Source organism: Corvus brachyrhynchos, unplaced genomic scaffold (genome assembly GCF_000691975.1).
Source record: "Corvus brachyrhynchos isolate BGI_N302 unplaced genomic scaffold, ASM69197v1 scaffold7, whole genome shotgun sequence".
In the NCBI taxonomy this organism is placed as follows: Eukaryota; Metazoa; Chordata; class Aves; order Passeriformes; family Corvidae; genus Corvus; species Corvus brachyrhynchos.
In genome coordinates, this window is record NW_008239054.1 from 3,366,503 (window position 1) to 3,387,070 (window position 20,568).

At 35.0% G+C, this 20,568-nt stretch overlaps 1 protein-coding gene across 3 annotated transcripts in view; it reads right to left on the reverse strand.

The window, feature by feature from the left end:
• PTPN3 (protein tyrosine phosphatase, non-receptor type 3) overlaps window positions 1–20,568 on the reverse strand; it is a 165,221-nt gene that overhangs the window by 55,997 nt on the left and 88,656 nt on the right. For 2 of the 3 annotated variants that reach the window (XM_017739102.1, XM_017739103.1), the window contains exons 8-11: window positions 16,544–16,664; window positions 12,717–12,804; window positions 7,871–7,959; window positions 2,531–2,594 (exon numbers count right to left, since the gene is read on the reverse strand). In XM_017739102.1, the coding sequence (XP_017594591.1) occupies window positions 2,531–2,594; window positions 7,871–7,959; window positions 12,717–12,804; window positions 16,544–16,664 (362 nt within the window). The remainder of the gene's footprint in view (window positions 1–2,530; window positions 2,595–7,870; window positions 7,960–12,716; window positions 12,805–16,543; window positions 16,665–20,568) is intronic. The other variant, XM_017739104.1, reaches the window with a different exon arrangement.

Genomic DNA, 20,568 nt, shown 5'->3' on the forward strand with positions numbered 1-20,568 from the left:
AGAGATAAGGCAAGTTGATTTTTCAGAAAAGGCACATAAGGAAAGAAAAATTGAGTAAAAGAAATAAGGAAAATAAATCAATGAAACACGGCACATCCTAGAGGATTGCAAACTCATTGCCTTTGAGAACTTTCTGTAGATTTTTGTAAAGAATCTACATATGACATATAAAATATAAAAGAAGTGCAAAAGCACTCTCATCATCTTAAGTCAAACCTTGCCTATGAATATACAGTATCAGTTCTGTTTTCCCCACATTCTTTCATCTTCCTTACTTTCAGATTCATTTACCTATTTGCTTCTGTATTTCCAAGCAAAAAAATTGATCAATTCAAAGACTGACACCAACGCAATCATCTGCCCTCACACATCCCTCAAGCATCCCACTCTTCTGGTGAAACCCCTAGGACTCCACTGCCATCTCTCCTACTGCACTGCACCAGCAAGGTTTTCCAAGCAATACCACTGGAGTACTGCACACTTGATGTCCTAAATTTCAAGCAAAGGGGGCTGACAAGGACGGATGCATCCACAGATTTAGGAGCACACCTGGTCTGCTTTTTCATACGTACTCAGAAGGAGTAAAAAGGCCATGCAGCTGGCTTACTTCTCCTACAGTTCTGTAGCTCTTTAAGCGTGACACTGTGTGCATTACTGTCATCTCCATAGGTTATGAAACAAAGAACTATGATCACTTAAGAGCAGGTAAGCTAAAAGAATCAAGAGCCTTGAACTGTCATCATTTATCAAATGTTTAATTGAAAAAATTAAGATTGCTGCTCTCTTCAAAGGTGACACAGGTTTCCGGAGAGAAAAATTCTACTTTTGACAGCAGTCTTTATGTAATGAACACATATGTTTTATATTAAGTTTGCAGATTGTTCTATATTGACACTTTATTCTTCTGTATTCTAAACCACTGTAAGCACACTCATTTTCAGAGAATCATAGAATGGTTTGGGTTGGAAGGGACCTTAAAGTCATCTCATTCCAAGCCCTATTTTACTAATAATTTTTGGAGAGTTCTGTTACTACGTTTGTTCTCACAGACACATTTGGAAACTGCAGTATGTAAGCCTGCCCTTATTCATATATTTGGAAATATTTAGATTTTAAAATTACTACTTATCAGTGAATTTTTAATCCTCAAACCCAAGAGAAGTTACTACTTGCAAGTGTTTACACTCATGAGGGAGTAGAATGGTTTATCAACCACTGATTTCTTCATGCAGTGAAATATATATGAATAGACTGTGACATGTCTGCATATAAACAATATATTTAGAAACTTACAGCAAATAAAAAAATGTGCATGCTTTGTGTGTGTGCAAGCATTAGTGCAGTAACACTGTCTCTAGGTACTAACTTTGAACATGAATCCTGAAGAGTAACGTGCATACTTGCAGACGCCTCAAATTTCAAAGAACCCACCAAACTGGGAGAAAAGAAAGACACACAGAAAAGAAAAAAAGAAGAAAACATTTTCCTTTTGGGTAAAAAAGGCCTCCCTAGAAATCTGTGTTCAGCAGACCTTCTAATCCATGTGGGTCAAGAGGTGGTCTTGTAACACAGCACCAGTCAATTTAAGAGCTCATTTACTACCAGAAAGAGCCTTCATGAAGTTTAGGTACAAGTTAACACTTATCTTTTACTATGTTCTCAAGTTTTGTCCTCAACTGAATTAAAATATTTATACATCTGCTGATCACTACTTTCTGAGAGGTTTTTTTTCTGTCCTATTAAATAATCCAAGCTCTTTGTAAAAAGATACCTTAATTTATTTTTTTCATATTGTTGCAGCACAACAAGTAATCAGGATTTCCCTCTCCATTGAATAGACTAATATTTCAACTGTTCTGCAAAGAGCACAAAGTAACCAACAGAAGCTAACTCTTGACGACAGTAGAAAAATTTTACATTAGTTTTATGAACTATCTTCACAGAATTTGCCAACTCCTAAAGCCGTCCATGTTACACATAGCAGGATATGTGCTATTCCCCTTTTCAACCTCATGTTTTTCAGCTGCAAAGCTCTCTTTTCCTCCAGGAACCTTGCTTTCTTCCTGAGCTCTGAGCCCCATAAGCTGAAGGGATCTCACATAGTCCCCCTAGACAGGATAAGCAGTTGTTTAGCAGATTCACTGCATTAAGGAACTCTACAGGGCAGGGAAAGCAACAAAGGCAAGAGCAGCAGATGCTGATGAGAAAAGGGAAATATGCTAAGTTAATAATTGGAGAAAGGATGAAGATCGGCATTTACCCAAAGTCTCCAAGGGAGAAGAAACCTCCATGAGAAAGATACAGTCCAACAGAGTGAAAGGGGAGGGACTGAGTGTTGGAAAAAAAAAAAGAAAAAAAGGGAAAAAGAGAGGGAATGAGCAGACCAGAATAGCAAGACCAAGTTAACAATACAGAGTTTCAAAGACAAGTTACCACAACACAGCCTTTGATCAGCAATTTGTAGGTTACATTCAATATAAAAATATTGAATGTGACCACTTGAGCAAAACAAAATTAGAGGACTACTTACATGTTTTTGCCGTTGTTGTATAAAAAACTTTTTCCTTTTAAAGGAAATTTTTAATATGTTCACCCTAAAAGAAAGAAACAAGCCATGAAATACATATACAATGTTTAGAAGCATAAAACAATGAAAAATAATACTGCATACAGTGAGCCTGAAAGATTATAGCTGTAAAATATTCAATGAATAATATGCAGCCATCTCGTGTGTTGAGTGGCAAATAGATGTCCTTGTTTAATCTTTAAATAGTTCACAGCAGTTGTCTCCCACCAAATCTATTCTTGCAGCAAAAACTTGATGACATCTTCTACACTAAGCTGTACAAATGTTAAATGTGTCAAATTTTGTATAACTTCAGAGTCATATGACAACTGTGACTAAAGGAACAAAATTTAAGACCCTAATGACATGACAAGATTGGTCGTACAACAACGGAAACTTCACAGAGGCTTTGCAGAACTGGTTTAATAATGTGAAAAATATCATGTATTTGTGTTAATAACTAAACAAAACCTCTAGGTAAAATCATAATTTTAGAAGGATGAAAACTGTAAGAATGAGTGTTAATATATTTTTCACTTCATTAACATTGCTATGTAATTTATGTGGTAGTTTTAGAACCGAACACCTCTTTTTATATATACACAGTGTGAATACATATTCTCTAAAGTAAAGATTACAACTGGAATTGGTGCTCAAGCAATTTTCATTTTAATTATATGCTTATCAGTTTTGCTAAATTAAACAAACTTCTACCTACCCACACACCTTCCCACAGCAAAACAAGATTTGTCTAAAATACCTAAATTTTCTCTGCAATAGTTCTACTTCAGTAACTGAAAACCTGCATTTTTCAGACAAAGAAATCTCTGATCTGTGGTCAGCTGGAATCTTATTGATGGCTTAAGGAAAGCTATTTAAGGTCTGATCAAGTCATGTTTGCCTGAAAAAAAAATCATGAAAGGGTTTTGTAAGTTTACTGCTAAGAGTCTCATAATATTTTTGTGCACTGATGCTTCACAGGATGTTAGATATCATCACATATGAACTATGCAGAAAGTCCTCTCAGTTCTGGCACAGTTTTTGCATCACTCTCATCAAGCGGGATGGCATAAAATTCATTCCCCATTGCTCATGGGAGATGCACTTGAGTTATAGAGCAACATCCTTCCTGGATACAGGAGAGCATATTTGTGAGTTGCTAACAAGAATATTCATGGCATTACCTATCCCCCCTCCTGCACAAGAGGTGGAAAACAGTGTGTGCCAATTTCAGTAAATGCTTTTCCCCATCAATTACAGAACCACAAAGAAACAGGTATTTCAAGACTATCCCTTGACAAGAAAATGATGTGAAAATTAATGGAAAATGAAAATCATATCCACTGCTCCTATTAGGCCAACTCTTTAAATACTTGAGTAATTTCTCTTGCTACCTCAAAAAACAGTGATCTGTGTTGCTCATCTAAAAGTTCTGGATTCTGAACTCTGTGACAAGTCATATAAATTTTCAGTTGTATTTACTGAGCTGCAACTCATTATATATTAATTCTTTCTTAATTCCTAGTACTACTCTGCTTGAACTAGTACCACTCAAGTTTTGTGCTTCTGGTTCTTTCTTACCACATTTCTTGACTTAGATAAAACTTCAACAAATAAGTTTTTGGAGCTATTCTCAACTTACACAGTTGCTGTCATGGTCTGCTCTTACCCCAACATAGAGCCAGCAAAAATGCAGGACACAGAAAAATAATCTTGCAGACTTAGTAAAAAACCTCCCACCCAACAAGAAAAGGGGAACCAGCATCCCAAAGTGCCAAAACTCTCTCAATCCCTCTACTCTACACCCTACTTTTTTTTTTTAATTAAAAAAAAAAAAAAAAACTCAGAGAAAACAAAAAAAACCCACCAAACCAAAAAAGCAAAACCAAAAAAACCCAAAATCCCCCAAAACAAAAACCCAAACCCCATGATTCACTGCATGAGCATTTAATCACTTCAAGCCAAATCAGGGCTTTAAATCTCCTTATTTTGACACTCTCCTAAGTAGAGCACCCCTCTCAATTCCATTAATTCTTCTTAAAGTAGAACTAAACCTATTTAGCTCAGGCATGAAGAACACTTGCTACTCTGATATTTTTATTCAACAATAACTAAAAATCATTTGCAGTGCTACGCCTAAAAATTGAGTGAAGAGTCACATCTAGAAAAATCTACAAAAAGATCCAAGCAATTAAGGTGACAAAGGATTTAGACTTAACAAGTTCTTGAAGATGCCATACCCAAAAATTATTAGAATAGAATGCAGTTACTGTTATAACTGGTAGCTCAGTGGCCCTTCTCTCCCACCAATAATCTGTCCAGTGACTATGCAACATTCACAAATCATTAAATTTCATTGTTTACTTATAAAGCACTCACTTGTAGCATATTAAGAATGATGGATCCTTTGGGTCCCATCTTCCTATCATTCACAAGCATCAAAAAAGATTTGTCACTCCGTGGGCCACAGAATTGCTAATTTCTGATTAAACTGGCAGTCCTGTCCTAGCACTTAGTACTTACAGCTGGTACTTATGACTTGAAGCAAATAAAGTTTCTTTTCCTGTAAATCCTATACTTTGCCACTGAAAGATTCATCAAGAAAGGTTCTGTCCAATTTGCTATGTAAGATAGTTGTTTTCCATGTTTTAACTAGCAATGTATTATGCATTCCTCAAGCAGTTTCTCTGAAGTTTTCAAGGCAGTGGAACTGCATACACAAAATAGCATTTTATACCTAACTTTAGTTGCTGCTGATATAGAGAGTATTCATATATTTTTGCCATTAATATTTTACTTGCAAAATCAATTTGGAAATTACCACAGAACAGTTAAGCACCCCTGAGAATAACTCTGCAGAGTGTATAAAATACTGCATTAAATCCAAAGCTATTTTTTAAACCTATCTTGACTTGCACTGCCGCTGACTGATCAGTCAGCTCTTTAGGTAGGTTGCTTTGATTGAAAAGCCTTTTTTTGCCAAGGCAGAACTCTCTCACTGCCTGTGTTCCTGAAAACTTTTGGTCCCTTTTGACTACTACCATATGGCATAGTTGTATTGTTGTCATCCACTGCAGCGTATTTTCCTTAAAATTTTGGAAGGAGTGCTCTGATGGTGTTTGCTGCCACCTTGAGTTCTACCTCGTTAATGGTGAAGTCTGCACAGTTGACAGGAAAAACCACTTGGTACGAATGGTGTTATATAAAAAGCCTAAATAAATACCACTTCAGGCATTACAGAAATATATGCTGCTTTGAGGTCTAAAATAAAAGTGAGAATCCATACTACAAATACATCTCAAGCAACTCTGCTCTGGTGGCTTTCAGTGTTTGCTTGTTTTGGTGGGGATCAGGGAATGGACACCATTCCCACACAAAGAATTATGATTACCTCATGCACGATGCCAGAAATAAAATACCAAAAAGTTAGTCCCTGTGTAGGTAGCTTTTGCTTTCAAGATAAAAAGAAATTTTTAGAGAGAGAGAGAGAGAGTGTAGGAAAGCTTGGAACAATTACATTAGCTGTCAGCTGAAAATATTACTGCCTAAACCTCATATTTTAGAGTGGGAATTATTTGAACTGAAAAACCTGTGGGTTTTATTTTCCTCAATTTCTTTCTGTAAATGAGAATAGGCTTTTGTGAAAAATGTTTTAGTATCTGTGTTTTATTCCATGGTGCTCTCCAGGAACAAAAGTAGCACAGGAAGTTGTAGACTCCTCCTGTCTTGTGTGCTATAAACTATCTTTCCCTTCCTTAAAAAATTAATATAGTCACAGATTTTAAAATGCCATTGTTCTATGGTTTTCAGGACCAACTATTATCCATTCACACCTTACTTAGGTCAACTAAGTTGGCAGAACAAGACTGGCAGAAGACAGAAAATATGCCTCCAGCTGGCAGTTTATAAAACCTGCAGCAGTTCAAAGAAGCTGAGAGGCTGATGTATGAAAGAGAAGCACTCAAGGCACAAAGATGAAAGATAAAAGTCTTTTATGCTTTAATGTGCATTAGAAATTGAAAAATACAAGTTTTCACTGTGCTGCTGTATGAGAGCATTATTATTGACATACATTTACCTAGGATGATTGCAGTATATCCCAGGGAGTTGAAATGCAACTCACAGCAAAGGAAAAAAAAAATCCAGAGACTATGCAGTGTAATTTCCCCTAGAATTTTAATTGAAACTGATTTTATTGCTTTTTTATAGGAAATAGCTGTTTGGTTGGGTTCATAAACGAAAGGATGGAATGACTCTAGTATTTAAAGAAAACAGCTAGGGAGATTTTTTCTTTTGTATAATTAAGGGCCAAAAAGCAAGTACAACCCATTGGAATGCATTTTTCTGTCATGATTAAGAACACTATACTATCTTATTAAAAAAGTTATTCAGAAAAATTTTTACAAATTCAACAAAGAACTTATGTATAACATGACAAAACTATAGTGTTATCAAGCACAAAAAACCGAGTTCATATTTCTTTTAAAAAAGAAAGACTGGAAAAAAATTCTTTCTGATCCAATCCAAAAACCTTAAGGAAATGCCCAGACTCTGTATAATTTCTAATTCAGGTTGTAATTTTGAGTATGGTATAACTAATAAAGCCCAAAAGCACTTTTAAAAAAATTATAGCTTATGTAACTTCTCATGTCATTCACATTAGAGTTCTTCTGCACATTATTTCTTTGCAGAGGTTATTTTCTACAGCACTACCATGCATTCTAATGTTTTATGTATCAGAGAATAATGTAAAGGTCTCTCCTCTGCTGACTCCAAACCTTGTTAATGTTATATATCCATATTTGATGAGATTTAAAAAAGTCTAAATTATATTATCCTACTTCCTGTAAATCTGAAACTCCAAATAACTCATTTTACATTTCTACTCCAAGAAGCAAATATCTTCTTGCTGAACGCCACGTTAAAAAGTTCTGACTGTACTTAATTCAGACTGAATTAGCTGCTGGGCTTTAATAGCAATACTGACTGGTTTTGTTTGTTCTTACAGGGACATTATTGGGCATAACTGCAGCAAATCTCTAAGGCCACAGGGTCCTCCTAATCATGTACTCATACCTGTATGCAAATTAACTTGGTCAAGATTTCACACAGTGCAAGGACTTCAAAAGACTTAGAGATTTAAAAGCCTAGGCAAGTTTTCATTTTTATCTGAACACAAGGAAATACCACAATCTTCCGTAAAGAACAAATGTAAGTATTGTAGGTTTCTTTGGAATAAATGTGAAAGCAAATGGAAGTAAGATTGTAAAAACTGACATATTTCTTCACAATAAAGGAATTTACCAGGGATAGAAGCTTGTACAGATGAGTTTTCTATATATAGCAATTCCACCAGATGCAATCCCAATCATAAGATCTAGATTATGGAGATCCTGAAAAATAAAAACACTGTAAGAACACAGATGTAGTTTGTGTCATTTACATTTATCTACTAATAAGTTTATTTTCAAGCTTTCTATACTTAAATTGCAACGCTTGAGGAAAAAATTCAGTGACATTTTTGAGTATTGATTTTCATGCATGTCTTTCCTTTGATGTTATCTATTACATATTCTAAATATTATTCATTCATTAAAATAAGTTGTAATGTTCATCCTACTACCCTGGATATTCCTTAGGTCTGTATCAAGAGTAAAATTGCAAGTCTAGCCTTATTCATTTCAGGAAAGAAGTTGAAGTACTTCCCAAGATTAGTCAGGTAAATGTCACAGAATTTTGGGAACTCAACAAAAATTCCCTGATTATAAGCATTTTAAAAAGAGAGAGGAAATAATTCCTTACTTTTTCCTAAAAAGTCTTACCAAGAAAGAATGCACAGGAGGTGATCACAATTTTGCATATGAGAGTATGTTGGAGAAATACACGTGTACATGAATATTTGATATGCTAAATGAAATCCATTATTAACAAAATCAAAAGCTGTGCATTATCTTAACACATGCAACTGTGAAAAAGAAATCATAAATTTACAATCCTTTCTAGGTATTGAGATACTCAAGAGGAAATACATTCTCCCATATAAACAAACATTGAGTTAAAAAAAACCAAAAAGGCAGGGAGGAGGATGCTGGATGGTCATTTTGAGCCTAAACCCAGACTGATGTTAGAGAAGTTAGAAATCTTGACTTCCCGTTTCTTATGATCAATACACACTAATATGTTATTACACAGATTTCTAAACAGAGCTAAATGCATACATAAATCCACATGTAAGTAGAATCCACTGTTTAAAATACCAGGTTTGACTCAAAGGCAGTTTCAGACTGTTTTTTTAAAGGACAGCCAGTGATACCAGACTCTTTTAAAGCCTTCAGTAGCACAGTTGCTCCTCTAGATGGTACTCTGGGCTCAATTAATAGATAGCTTTCCTCCATGTCCAATCCCAATTTCTTTATATTAATAAGGTGTAGTAAAAACGGAACAGGTAGTACATGCTCTAACAATAGTGTGGAAAGCCTACAATAAATCCTTTAAGAATAGTTTAATAGAAGTGAAATACAAGCACATGAATTAGTGAAGTCCAACCTAATTTGCAAAGCGTAATACAGGAATCCAGAATTGACATCCCTTTATTTTAAGAAGAACATTGAGGTATTCAGGAGATTAACTGCATGTAATTTAGCTTTTTCTGCCATGATATGGCCAACCTAAAGCAGAAAATTGTATTATTAGCACTTGGAACTTATTCCAGGTTCCTGCTTTTAAAACTCAATACTGGGAACTAAAAACAGCTTGAAGAGTAAAGGCTGAAAATCGACATGATTAAGCAGAAATAAAGGATTATCTAAACACTTGATAGGGATTAATTAGCCTAAACTACTCTATTTTCTCCAGAAGCTTTGTCAGAACAAAGTTCATTCCTCACCCTTCACTTCACCAGTCCAAACCACTAATCTCCCATGTTACTTGTTACTATGAATTCTCTTGTGTTAAGACTAAGAAACACAAAACCGAGATGTTGGAATAGCATAAAGAGAGGGTGTCTTATATGAAATATGATACTGATGCGCAGTTATCTCCCTTTCAAAACATCTATGCTGTTAAATTGAACAACTAAGAAATAACATGCATATATTTATAAAAAAAAACACCAGGTAACATGAAGAATATAATAATAAAAAAGTTGCAAAGATAAAAAATTATCATGCCAGGCACCTAGCTAGTTAAGAACTGATTCACATTTGATTTAATTTACAATTACCATCTTGATTTTTGTAGATATGGAAATAATATTGATTCAACAAATTTCCTATCTTCGACTCTCTGAGTAAAAATGAAAGATGAGTTAACAGCTGATTAATTATTGAGCAGATGGGATAGTGGTCCAGAGTCAAAAGGAGATTAGGAATTCAAGAAATATCAATATAGTTTGAGGATATTGAATTCACTCTCCTGAGTCTCCTAACACCATTGCATTTTTTAATATTTTAGCAGTTCAGATTTTTCATCAGAAAAAAAGCAGAAGTGTCTGCAGATGAAAACTGAGCTCAGATCAAAGTTGCGTGTTTAGCAAGTTGCTAAAAAGAAAGTTCACCTATGTCAAATATTTAACTTTGCATCATAAAACAAAAAAATTAAGGAAACTATATATACATCTGCTCTTCAAGAAACATTACCCAAAAGTATCAAACTCTCAACCACCAGTACAAGAGTACCAGCTTCTTTGGGCCATTAGTATAAAAGCCAGGTGTTACCTGGTTCTTCTGCCATACACAATCTAAGAGGAACAAGATCATCAGAATCCACAGAGATAAAGCCTTTCACAGAGACAGTTTAATTAGCCCCTGATAAACCTGTTGAAGGCACTGGGATGTGACAAAACTGGAAGGATGATCTAAAAGCAGTACTGAGTAGAGGGAGGATATCAGGAGGCACTGTAAACATCCCTGCCAAAGCAGGGGCATGACAGAGTAGCCTCTGTGAAGAAGCATCTTGTAACCTTCACTGCAAATTTCTCACAGGCCTCCAGGAGCAAAACCAACAATACCATGTCGGCTGAGAGGTTTGCCTCATGGAATTCAACCCAAACAATGACTTGTAACTGATGTTTTGGAAGTACAAAACTTCAGAGACAACCAACTACACCCCTACTAACAACTCCCCTTCTCAGCTTCTGGTCATTTACAGCTAGAGGATTTCCTGGTTTAGAAGCTTCTTTTATGTTTAATGGACTCCAGTGACTGCCTAACTGCTCCTGATAGCTATTTCACCTTGGGCATCCATTAAAATAGCAGTAATGCTTACAGTTCAGCTGCAGCCTTACAGACAAAATTCCTGTACTTAAACCTGTCTCTTTCTGGGTAGACTGAAGATCCTTAAATCTTTTATTACCAAAGCAAAAAAAAGAGTAAAAAAAATTGTTGGCTATTCACATCCTCCATGCTGTTCACCTGCTACAGAAGGCTTTTCCTTAAAACATTTATGATTGTTATCCTTCTATGTACTTTTCTTTTTCCATTACCCACTTTGAGATAAGGAAGGGAGACAAAGAATGAAGTTCAACATTCAAATGATATCGAAACTCAGTTTGAAAGGTAGCATGATATTTTCTGGTTTGCTTTCTATTTCCTTACTAGCAGCTTCTAAATGTACAGATGTCTAATTCAACTTCTGGAAAAGACAGATCACTTCTAATATTTCATCCTTCAAAAAAACTGAATTGCAATAAAGCTATTATTTTGAATTGAAACAGTAGCAAGATGCAGTGAAATTTCATTTTGCTGAAAATGTCTGAATCTAGTCTACCTTCACTACTTGGCACTGGTGTGACCACTACTGACATCCTGCATGCAGTTCAGTGCCCTGCAGCTCAGGGAGGATAATGGAAACTGGAAGAGCTTTCAGAAACAGCATCCCATTAATATTAAGAGACTAGACACATAGTGGAAGTCTTAGCACTCAAGCTGGCTTATCAAAATACTAGGCTATAATAGAAGTTAAAAGGCAAACATCCAATCAAGCTAAGTGCATACAGTGAAATCTCAAGTGTAAATGTAAGAGCTTCTTCAATAAAGTAGAAAGGTGACAGATGACCCAATGGACAGACAGTGTACCTATACAAAGTCAGATTTAATAGGATAATTTCCTTTCCTTTCCACTTTTCTCCATTCTTAAAAAAAAAGCCTCTACCTTTTGAGCACTACATCTCATGAATATGAATGTAATTACAGTGGCTTCATATAGAAGTATTTTAGGAATCCTAGAAATCCAATGCAACACTCACTTTTTTGTGGCAGCATAAAGAAAAACAAGAAGAAAATATCATGCTGAAAGGAAGCAAATTACTCATTCTATTTCTTCCTTATCATTAAAGAAATTTAAGAATTTTTCATTATAACTCTCAGTTTCAGGATTATTAACAAAACTGGGAAAAATGTTAAAACTAGAAGTCATCTTCACCTAGGAAATCAATTACCTGTAGTACACTTCCCTTAGTTTTTACACTACAAGCCTTATGCCAAAACAATTTACTGTTGCATAGAACCACAAATGGTAATTTGCACACTAGGATGCAAATAAAAAGGCATTTTGGGGATTGACTTCAGATGAATAATGTAGTAAAAAAATTAAATAGCAGTAGCCAGAGAAATACTAGGACATGTTTCTTATCAATGCACACCCTGTATCTAAAAGATTTCAAATACATTTTTAGTGGTCATCTCTCAAGCTGTTAAATACTTCTCAGATTTAGCTTGGAATCAGGGAATACAGGAATTTAAACAAAAAGAAATCAAAAACCCTCTATATTCTTAACATTTAAGAAATGAGAGCTAGAAATTCAGAGAAATTAAACTCTTAAAACACCTGCCAACTAATAGTACTAAACAGAGCATTCACTTTCATTCATACTAAGACACTCAGAAACCTTAGAAAAATTATTAAGTAAAATATATTGCAATAATTAAAGAGTTTATCTTAAAAATACATTGTTACACTTTTGAGGAGCTCTAGGTTATTTGGTTGAAATTCCAGCACCTATGTTACACAGAAGTTATTGGAAAATTACCCACCTCTAATTAAAAATAAAATGTGATAAAGTCAATACATAAATACTACTTTTTTTTACTGCTATTAACTCACATTAAAAAAAAAATTACTTTCCAAGGGAAAAATTACAATGTAAACATACTCTACCACTGTGCAATTCCACTCCATAGAATTCAAGTGTTCGTGCTATATTTATATAGCAGGATTCTGCTTCAGATTGCTTGAGGCCGCTAAAAGAAGGGGAAAAATAATAAATATGAACCACAGACAAGTCAAAAATAAAAGATACTATATTATATTTATTCCAAATGCATAAAACTAGAAGAATGCCACAGTCCAGTGTCTGAGAAATAACCCCACATTCATTAAGTAGTGCCACGAATTCTCTACTGGTGAAAGCCCTGCTCAGTACTCTCAAAAAATTAAGTGAATTACACACAATTTTATTACCTTAGCCATTCTGGACTAGCTCTTTTTAGAAAAATCTTTTTTATCTGTTATGTTCAAAGGGATGAGGAAACTATTCCCCTATAAAATCTTACTTTATAGTAAGAAGCTGTATCTATAAATATTCTGTATTTCATAGTCTCTCAGAAGGAAGTCATTTAGAAGAAAGATTAGAAGCATGAATGTACTAATAAAATAAAGGGGAGAGAGCAGATTAAAAGTTAAAGTTATGAAACTCACCAAGGAAAAGCCATCCAAGTTAACTAACCTACAATCTCTAAGTCCTAAAACACGTTTTTTTGTCCTGCAGCTAAGACATACAAGAATTTGACTCTCTTGTCTTCAAGAAAGCTTCTCCAAGTGCATGTAAAAACAACTCTTTGCTAGGTGAGCTTCCAAAACAACATGCATAAAATTACATTAATCAAATGCAATTTAGGTGCAGCCTGCAAAAAGCTAACATAACATTGAGTTATGTTAAGAATTCCAGCATCTATTGCTTTCAATTAATATCCCTCCTTTTAAATGCAAAGCCATCAAAATACTATGCTGTGAAACAGCCATTCTAGGAAATACTACATCATGCTCCAGAAAACTGAAAGCTACCTTGAACTAGAAAGCCATGGTCAGTGTGGCTTGAGGATGTCATAATATTGGCAACAAAAGAGCAAAGACAAAAAAAAAGAGCAGTTTGTCACAATCCTGAGCTAAAGTGGTTTCTCAGATCTACACATACACTGACTACTGTCACCTGACAAACTTTAATAGATCTTATATCTTTAACTGTGTCAGAAAATTACAAAAGCAAACCAATGCAAAATGGCCATTTTGTTATATAACAGGATGCTGAATATATTTGCAAGAATACATTACTGTCATTTTAAAAAATTCCATCAAGTACTTTGTTCAGAAAGTCTGCTGCACACCAACAGGATATGCCTGCAAATTTTAATTCTCAACTTGCATACTCCATCTACACCAGACCTTGTGTCTTGAAGGGCCAGCAAATATCACAGCACAGACTTAGGTTTTTTCACTTATTGTTGTTACACCCTCCTACTCAATTAGAGGTGAAATGAAACCTTCATGTCCCCAAGCAGATGATAATCACTCAGTGAGATACACAGGCAAGAGGAAACTGGTCTTGCTTCCAATTTTTATAGTTGTTGATACCCAAAGACTAAAGAACCTCATCTTAAATATAAGCATTCTATTTAGTTTCAAATGCATCCTATTCAAACGACAGCTGGATGTAGCAAGCACTATGAAAACTTTACCAATCTGGACAATATTTGCATCCTAAGATCTCAGGCTGCTTATGTGACTAAGCAAAACACAGCAGGAAAACCACATTAAAACCAATTACATACAGAAAAATCCCCCTATAGATTTAGGGACGAACACAGAAGGAAAATTTCTGAAGATATACCAGTTCAATATGACAATAGTTGCTTTCTTAACAGCTACATACTGAGCTAAACTGATTAGTGTGATGTGGACTTGTTCAGAGAATACTTCCTCAGATTTTGCAAACCAACATAAAACCTAGGTAACAGAAACCTTGCACTGAGTTACAAAACATAACAACACAAGACATAACATCACTTCTCAATTCTGTATTTCAGCAATTCAAGCCTTTTTCTTTTCCTGTGTGAAAGTTTCCCAAAGGATAGACACTAAAGAACGAAAAAAGAATAGATGCTTATAGAGTTGGCTTTAAAACCCTGTAATCTAAGAATACTGATTTCAAAGCTATTATAATTTACAGATAACCTACATGGTTTACAGCAAATATTATTTACTCCAGATTAGCAGAACTCTCATTCCAAAGCAACAATGTTCTCTCAATGGGTGAAAAATTAAATTCTTCCTTTCTATCTTTCCTTCCCAGCAGCTCTGGTGAACACCAGAACCATTCTTGTCAAGTATGTTCTTGGCACTGATCTAGTCAAATTCATGTCCCAGACATAAGTATTCCCTACGAATTCTAAAGGAGTATGCAGGAAATACTTCCAGGACAAAAAATAATTTGTCTGCCTCTCCTTGCACTCTGAAGTAAATTTGCCTTAAGGGCCAAGTTTCAAAAAAGGTGTTAAAACAATAAAGAAACACTTTTTCCAGTCCAATCTACTCAGTATTTTTATTCAGACCTTCAATTACCAACACCTCTGATAATTCCAATGCAGAAGTTAAACTTCTCAGTCATCAAGGCTTCACTCTACCAAAGACACTCAATGAAAGCATTGATTTCACTGAAAGGACCCAGAGAAGAAAGAAGCCTTTCCAACAGACCCCACCACATCTTAGTCGGGACCAATTGTGACTTCTGATCTTTCCTCTGCAGGACATAACCAGTTTTATATCTCCTGTTACCACAGCACTAAATACATGAGCTCAAACCAGCCACTCCAAGACTCTTCAGAAACTTCCCTCAGTGGTCTCCAAGATGACTACTTCCTAAAGACAAGCAGATTTCTTCACTCCTGTCTAAAAGTCCCCCTCAAAAAACTACTGAGCCTACCGGAAACTGCAAATTAATTCAGAAGGAGTAGAGGCATCAGCTATTGTGTCCAAACATGAACTGTTTGGATAGCAGTCCAGATTAGTACCTCCAACAGAAAGGACAGCTGGAGTCCAGAGTTCAGTGGTTATCTTCTTTTGCCCCATAAATGACAATGCATGCTCTCAACTGCGAGGGAGCACATGTGAAGTTCAGAACTACTCACTACACCCACTAGCAGTAAAGAAAATAGAGGGAAAAGTAAGAGTATTGAGAAAAAAAACAGCTGAGGGACATTAGGAAGAGATGAAAATGGAAATATTTCAGGGTATAAATCAAAGAAACTAAGACAGTGGGGAATTAGCTCTGCTGCAGTTAACATACAAACAGAGAAAACAAGTCTACAGAGATTTGGATTTCATTTGCTCACAGACAATTTCTTAGATTGGCATATTTGCATTCAGCTTGCAAGTATCTGATCAACACCACTAATTCCAAAGCTGCAGTCTTACAAGAGACAAATCAGCAGGGTCAGAAAAAATAATTAGCAGCACACTGACTGGAATATTCTGTTACAGCCTTCATATTACACTCAGGAGAAGGGAGCGATAGCACAAAGTTCATTGAGGTGTTTTATGGTTATGGTGTTTATTGGAGTTTTTTTCCACATATATAGACAAAAAAAAATTACAGAATTTGAAAAATGATCAAATGTCCTTCACCCAGAAAACCCCTCAAACATCTAGTATAGTGATTGTTGCCTTTAACAATGTATAAGGCTAACTGATCTACTGGAGGTTATAACTAGAAATTTATTTAAACGTTTCAGCACATTAGCATCATACTCTGAATATAATTAATCTAGCACCTCTATGCTAAATCCAACTATTTCATTTAACAGAAGCTATATGAAATACAACTGGCTGTTGTAATGAAAGTACTAAGAACTTGAGTCTTCCTTTTGACATCTTTTCTTTCTTTAAAAGCTCAAGAGGTGAGAGAGAACTAAAAGTTCATGTTACCTGTGTTGCTCATGTAGCGTTTCTACTTTGGTAAGAAAATCTTTGTTCTGCTCCGGTATAAAGTTGTAATTTGACAGATATCCTGAACAATGCACTGAAGCATTGTAGTCTCCAAGTTGTGCTGTTAAGAAACAAGAAACACATATACAAAGTTTTCATAGTTAATTGGATTGTTGTTTAGAAGAAATTCCTTCTCATTAAAACATGGACACATATGGGGCAATGCAGGAATTACCAATTATTTCCCAACATACACAGGGAACTGTATGACACCAGTGAAGTAAGATTTTTTCCAAAATACACTAACCATAACTATAATCTCAGGTACTGAATGACTCAGTACTCTATTTAGCTACTTATATAGCCCCTCTTTTGCACCATAAGCTGTAACAGCACCAGACAGACATCACGTGCCGAGCCAGCACAGACGTGCAGTACTGTAACATCAGAGAACACCAAATTGCTTCAGTAAGAGATGGCAAATGAAATCAATTTGACACATTTACTTGACTATAACATATTAGAAGTCTTCAAAAAGACCTGTCACTTAAAAAGCATCTCCTCTTCACAAATTCAGGTGGAAATCACTTTACTACCAACTATGGCACTGTCCTAGAAATTCAGCTCTGAATTACTTAACAGAACATGTGAAATAACTGCTGATTTACAGATAATATTATCAAGCTGCTACAAAAGGTAAATAACTATAACCTGTACTAGTCTTCTTTTTTGTAAGGAGCATGAAATAGTGAATATAAAGCCTTAAAGTTTTCCAGAAGTTATTGGTATGGCTTGCAAATTAACACAAAAGAAGGTAACTGATAGGCTGCAAACAACTCAGCATAGAAAGCCCCTCAAGTAAATCAAAGTTCAAGAGCGCACTTTTAGGATATACTATCATTAATACTACCAATATTTTCCAGAAAATATAAAGCAAAAGTAAAAAAGAGATATTTAAATGATTCAAGTTGAGGGGCAGGAGAGGCACATCAGAAATAACTCACATCTGCAGTAATTATGTAGGATCTGTAATGCAGGGGATAACTAATATTCGCCACATATATTCAAACAGCGTGATTTATATGGCCCAGAAAATGGAACTACTATGATACAAAACAATTCCCAGGCAAATGCAGTCAAAAGCTAATATTGTTGCACAATTAATTGTTTGCACCAAGAGAAATATTTAAATAAAAAAGGGAAGGATAAAGAGTAACCAATTTACCTTGAATGCAGATGTTCTTGCATGCTTAGTTCTTTCTTTTCAAAGGTAGCATGAACTTTAAATTAGTTAGCAAAATGGCAGGCAAAGGACTAAATATTTACCATTAAAACCAAAACACATATTTGAACATTACTGTCAAATTATCTGAAGAAGAATACAGTAACAAGAAAGAGAAAAAACAAACCAAAACAAACAAAAAAGAAACAAAACCAAGCCAGAAGATGCAGAAGTATCACAAGACACTGAAATAATTTTTAGGAATATCCATATATTAACAAAAGCCCAAGCCTGCCAAGGCTAAGACAAAAGCAACAATGATAAAAGCAAAAATTGGGAACCTCTAGAACTGAGTAGAATGCTAATAACAGTGTAAAATAAACCCCACAATTTCACAGATTATAGTAGTTGATTGAGGATCCTTTCCTTTGCAAACCATTAACATAACCCATCTTTTCTATGAAACAATCGACATCATCACAGTTTGTTGCAGCCAGTTTGAATTCCAATCTTGCCAATGGGAAAAGACCAGATTGCCAGGAGTAAGGTAACGTAATTTTCTACTTCAATTTTCTTTGCAATAGGAAAAGATATTTTTACTGTAATTTTACCTTCTCTAAAGAGGACAACTGTTATTCCTTCATACATTTTGAGGTATAGTCTTCTTTCTAATCTTCGAAATAGGCTACTCTGGCTTTTTTTCCCCCTATTCCTCCTAGCTACCTGAGGCCATGCCAACAAGGGGAGCAATTTAGCTTCACCAACTCCCTAGCCAGCTGTTACAGTAGAAGAGAAACATCTTGCAAGAATAATGATCTTAGGTAAGATTTAATTATCCAAGTAGGAAAAAAAAGTTAGGACATATCAAGATGTTGGCAAGAATAATAACCCATGACGCGTCTATCTATTTGCTAGATTTCTCCAGAAGAGAAGGGCAGGAAATATTAAAGACCTACTTCTAAACTGAGTTTCTCCTGACATAGTTTCTGCTCTGATCACAAGTCAGCAGATACTGACTCAATGAAGATAAAGTTACAGTATAAAAATAAGCATATTTTTACCCTTATTCATTCTAGACAACTGTTGCTCTTTAGTTTATTATAACTGGCAAATGATATAAAGTGAGAGAAAATGGAACCAAGGATGAGTCAAAAAACAAAGAAACCCCTGATATTTGAATATCAGAATATTGTATTTTAGAGTTCTATATCTAACATGAAAGGCTTCAAAGACAGGAATATGATGGACCATTCATTTATAAGGCCATATTCAACAAAAAGAGTACATTTCTCTTTTAATTTCTAGTAAAAGAAGAATTCAATTGCCAAGTACCCATGTTGACATACCAAAACACTAGCTCTACAAACTTTCAATACAATAAGAGCTTATAAGTGTTTGAAATACAAGTCTTGAGATCATATGTATTTTCATATATATTTACAGAGTATAGGATCTTTCTATGCCTTATTGAAGCCTAAACAAGCTATATATTCTTCATACTTTTTTCAAAAGTAATTTGTTCAGATATCCTTCAAGGTGGAGATGACATACTGCTCTTCAATTCTACAAACTTTGCTTGTAAATAATATTTTAAAAAATTGCATACAAAGTAATAGCACCAGAACCTATTTCTGCACATGGGCGTTTCAAGTAACTTCAGATATAAGAAGGGAAATGTATGAATGGCTCATGGCTAACCATGATGAGAAACCAGTCATAGATCATATGAACAAACTGATCCAAAGGAATGCCTCCGAAAGCTAGTCTTTGAAAACTGGTTTAAACTTTCTATAGACCTGAGAAGTGCACTAGAAAAGAATCAAGCAGATTCATATTGAATTTGTAACATTTTTGCAAGTTTAATATTTTAGGTCACACGAATAAAGCACAAAAGTGAATTGAGTTGCCTGTTTTAAAAAAAAAATTATAACTACATATGAAGATCAGGTTCCCACGGGAACAGAAAACAACCAAACAACAGGACAAGTCTAGTACATAAATTGTAAAAAACTTCAGGTATAAAACTGTAGCCCAGAATTAAAACACAGTTAGGATCACATGCCTGGCCTCCAAATCAGGACACCAATAATGACTCACATGCTTGAGATGAGGGTGAAATGTAGTATTAAAGGCTAATGATTATCTTCATATGAGCCCTGAGGTACAAAAAGAAAATATCTTAATTTATACAGTTTAATCAGATTAGAAATTTTAAGTGATTGCTTTTTGGCACAAAAAGAGAACGGAAGAAAGGTGAACTTCCTTACATAAACTGTTTCTCAACAGTAACTACAAAGTATTCAAGTATTAAAATGTCTCTGGAATCAGAAAACAAGTTGCTACAGCAGAATTCAGTTTCAAAGAACCAACAAAGAAACGTAAACACTTGTTAAGATAGACTAAAAAGGTCCATTGGAATGAGCAAAAAGACACCATGTTGAAAAAGGTTTTCAGAGAGAAATTCCTAAAAGGACCAAAACCCTCAGAAGTGAATGTTGAGAGAAGGAAAGGTGTTTCAACAAGTGGAAGCTGTATCCAAATAAGGATGAGAACACAAACACTAACCCACTCAGCCACTAAGTAATTGTGATGTCCCTACTGGACAAGTAGAACTAGCTATCATGTGAGTTAAAAGTAACTTGTTTTGTAAAAGGAAATAATGCTTCACACTCAAGAGCCCTTACAAAATGTTCAGCCTAGGCATGACTGTAAATAGCTGCTTATGACCACTTACAACAGCTAGCCATTTTGTGGTAAGACAGAATGAGAAATTAGGCATTAATAAAAACAAAGGAACATTTGT